At 39.7% G+C, this 2,635-nt stretch overlaps 1 protein-coding gene across 1 annotated transcript; it reads left to right on the top strand.

Annotated features, from left to right (window-relative positions):
• The first annotated feature begins 213 nt into the window (after positions 1 to 213).
• LOC123539724 (uncharacterized) lies at positions 214 to 2,229 on the top strand. The gene is made up of 2 exons (XM_045324461.2): positions 214 to 340; positions 1,759 to 2,229. Exon 2 carries the CDS (start codon positions 1,759 to 1,761, stop codon positions 2,158 to 2,160), a length of 402 nt encoding a protein of 133 aa, XP_045180396.2. The 5' UTR covers positions 214 to 340; the 3' UTR covers positions 2,161 to 2,229.
• The last annotated feature ends 406 nt before the right edge of the window (positions 2,230 to 2,635 follow it).

The following is a 2,635-nucleotide window of genomic DNA, read 5'->3' as shown; positions in this document are numbered from 1 at the left end:
TCACATGGTTAAAGAGGACATTGCGAGAAAGCATGCACAGTATGAAAGAAACGCATTTTATTGTTAAATAAAATAATTTATGTGAGTGCTACCTGTGTTAGGTATCACTTTCAATACTTAATTTCATTTAGTGGTCTTAAGCCGATAAAGTGTTAGCAGTCTTAAGCCAGTAAAGTCATTCTTACAACTCTATTGTTTCACATACACGAATAAATAAAGAGCCAGCCAATCAGATAGCGTATATGTTGTAAATTCACAATACAAAGAAGTATTTCAGTTTTCCAGAAAAAAAATATCAAATTTCATGGGTTTTTAAACCTTTAGTACTGCGGAAAACACGGTAATCCTTTACTCGGATGAATTGGTTGTCAAATTACGGAGGTAACATCTGCACCACGGAAGGAATTTTGGTGTAATCCGTTAAAATAGGCCGAAGGACTCGAGTGATTACGTAACTATGTCTTGTTCTATGCAGTTATATGGACATTCCTTTGTGTCACGTTTACGTAGTTTCATCAGGGACAGTCCCAGCATGTCATACAATCAAGGATTGGACTCAAAACCTATGATTCAGTACTCGGGCTTTCCAGGTGGATATGTACAAACTTTAATTAACAATCAAGACACTGTTGGTGATTTCTCGCCAAAGATTGTGTTACTTATGATAGGGACTAATGACCTGAGCTCGAGCAGAAACTCTCCGGAATCTGTTGCAGACCAAATCATGCATCTGTCACATACATTGATCGAACGGCATCAGGTTCAGAGAGTAATCGTCTTACAAATACTACATCGGAGGGAATCTACACTGACTAGATATCCAGTGGATGTGGCCTGGTTTAACGCACGTGTGGACAAGACTAATACTCTTCTGGCCACCAAACTTCAGGCTTCTTCGGACAAACCAGTAAGATTCTGGCGACTGAAGAGATTCTGGTCTGCTCAAGCTAAACAGAAAGCTTTCCATGCTGATGGAGTCCACCTATCGAGTTCAGGCCAATGGAAACTATATAACAACATCCGGGCTGCAGTTGTTGCCTCCATGAATGACATCGACCATCTTAATTAGACAGATATGTATAATTTAACATGTATCTTATAATTAATACTAGACTAATGTATATTTGCGTGAACATTCATGCACATAGTTTAATAATTTTCACTAAAGAGGTCTGTCCAGGCCAGTTTTGCCTGAAGTGTTCCCAACATAATCCAGATTATTTGATCTGCTCCTCTTTTAATAATCCAGACAAAGTCTGATGTATTATCATTAATTTTATAATCCAGACAGGTTGTCTGATGTACATTGTTTTTTCAATGGCTTTCTGCTCCTCTTGTAATATTCCAGACAAAGTCTGATGTGTTATCATTATTTTATTTTATAATCCAGACAGGTTGTCTGATGTTCAATTTTATTTTATAATCCAGACAGGTTGCCTGATGTTCATTGTTAAATGGTTTTATCCGACATACGTGCCGTGTTAGTACAATGCAGTTTTGACATCTGCTCTATCAGTTATAAATAGTTCCGTTTTCAGGGACCTACACAACACCACTAGTACTTATGTGGGTCTGTAGTATAGTGTAGCTCACACAAAGGCAGCTAACCTATAAATTTCATAGTTTACCGCTCATGTTTTAGTCTTTCTCAACAAACACTAGGGTCCATTGTATATAGTGTTGCTCACATAATAGTGGTTAACCTAGTTATTACCACTTTTGTTTTATTCCTTTTCAACCAGCACTTGTACTTTTCAGATGCGGAAGTCTAAACGTGGCCCAGCAGCCACAAATACAAGCTGCCCATGTTGTCCCCCGAGTGATGAGCCTAGTGGGAACAAAAAACGTAAAACAAACTCACAGTCTGCAACATCTAAAAAACAAACAGACTCTGCGTGCAACAATAAGTTGAATAACTCAAGTACAGTACGAAATACAACAAAATCGAAATCGGTGCCCACTAAAAATACAAATGGGAAATCGACGACAAAACAGCCCGTATGTGACAATACACCACAACAGTCCAAGTCTAACAGAAATCCACCTAACAGTATGAACTCTGAAATTCATCAGAACAGCAGTGACCACGAGATCAGTAGCGATTCTGAGGACGAAGCAGTTCAACATCCTGTACCAGTCGCTGAGGACTCAAGACTATAGCAACCAAAGCGATAGCAGTGTTGAGAGTTTCAGTGATGTAGTCGCACAGCATACAACGGACATCATGGGGGGGGGGGGGGGGCAAACTGGTAATGTCGCATCGTTTGTGGAGCCCCTTTCTACTCCTATAATTAATACAATTCCAAAGAAACTTCAGAAACAAATCACCAAAAATAAGTTTATTGACTTCTCGCAACTATTACCAACCTCAAACTTGCAACCACAACAGAATTTTTCCTTCACATTTAATGGCTCATCCAATTTCGCCATAACCCCCACTCCCAAACAACGCAAGCCATTAACCATTGACCAATGGACCACAGCATTCCTCAGGTTTGTTGCTGTTTATTCCTCACGTTATCCCCATGAAACACAGCAACTCATGAAATATGGGGAAATTGTGAGGGACCTGGCCCAAAGACGCCCCGGTCAAGCATGGTCATTTTATGACGAGCAGTTTAGGAGGTATAGGGAG

The sequence above is a fragment of the Mercenaria mercenaria genome, chromosome 12 (genome assembly GCF_021730395.1).
Source record: "Mercenaria mercenaria strain notata chromosome 12, MADL_Memer_1, whole genome shotgun sequence".
NCBI classification, from domain to species: domain Eukaryota; kingdom Metazoa; phylum Mollusca; class Bivalvia; order Venerida; family Veneridae; genus Mercenaria; species Mercenaria mercenaria.
The sequence above is the reverse complement of the archived record's forward strand: the minus strand, read 5'-3'. Positions and strand labels throughout refer to the sequence as shown.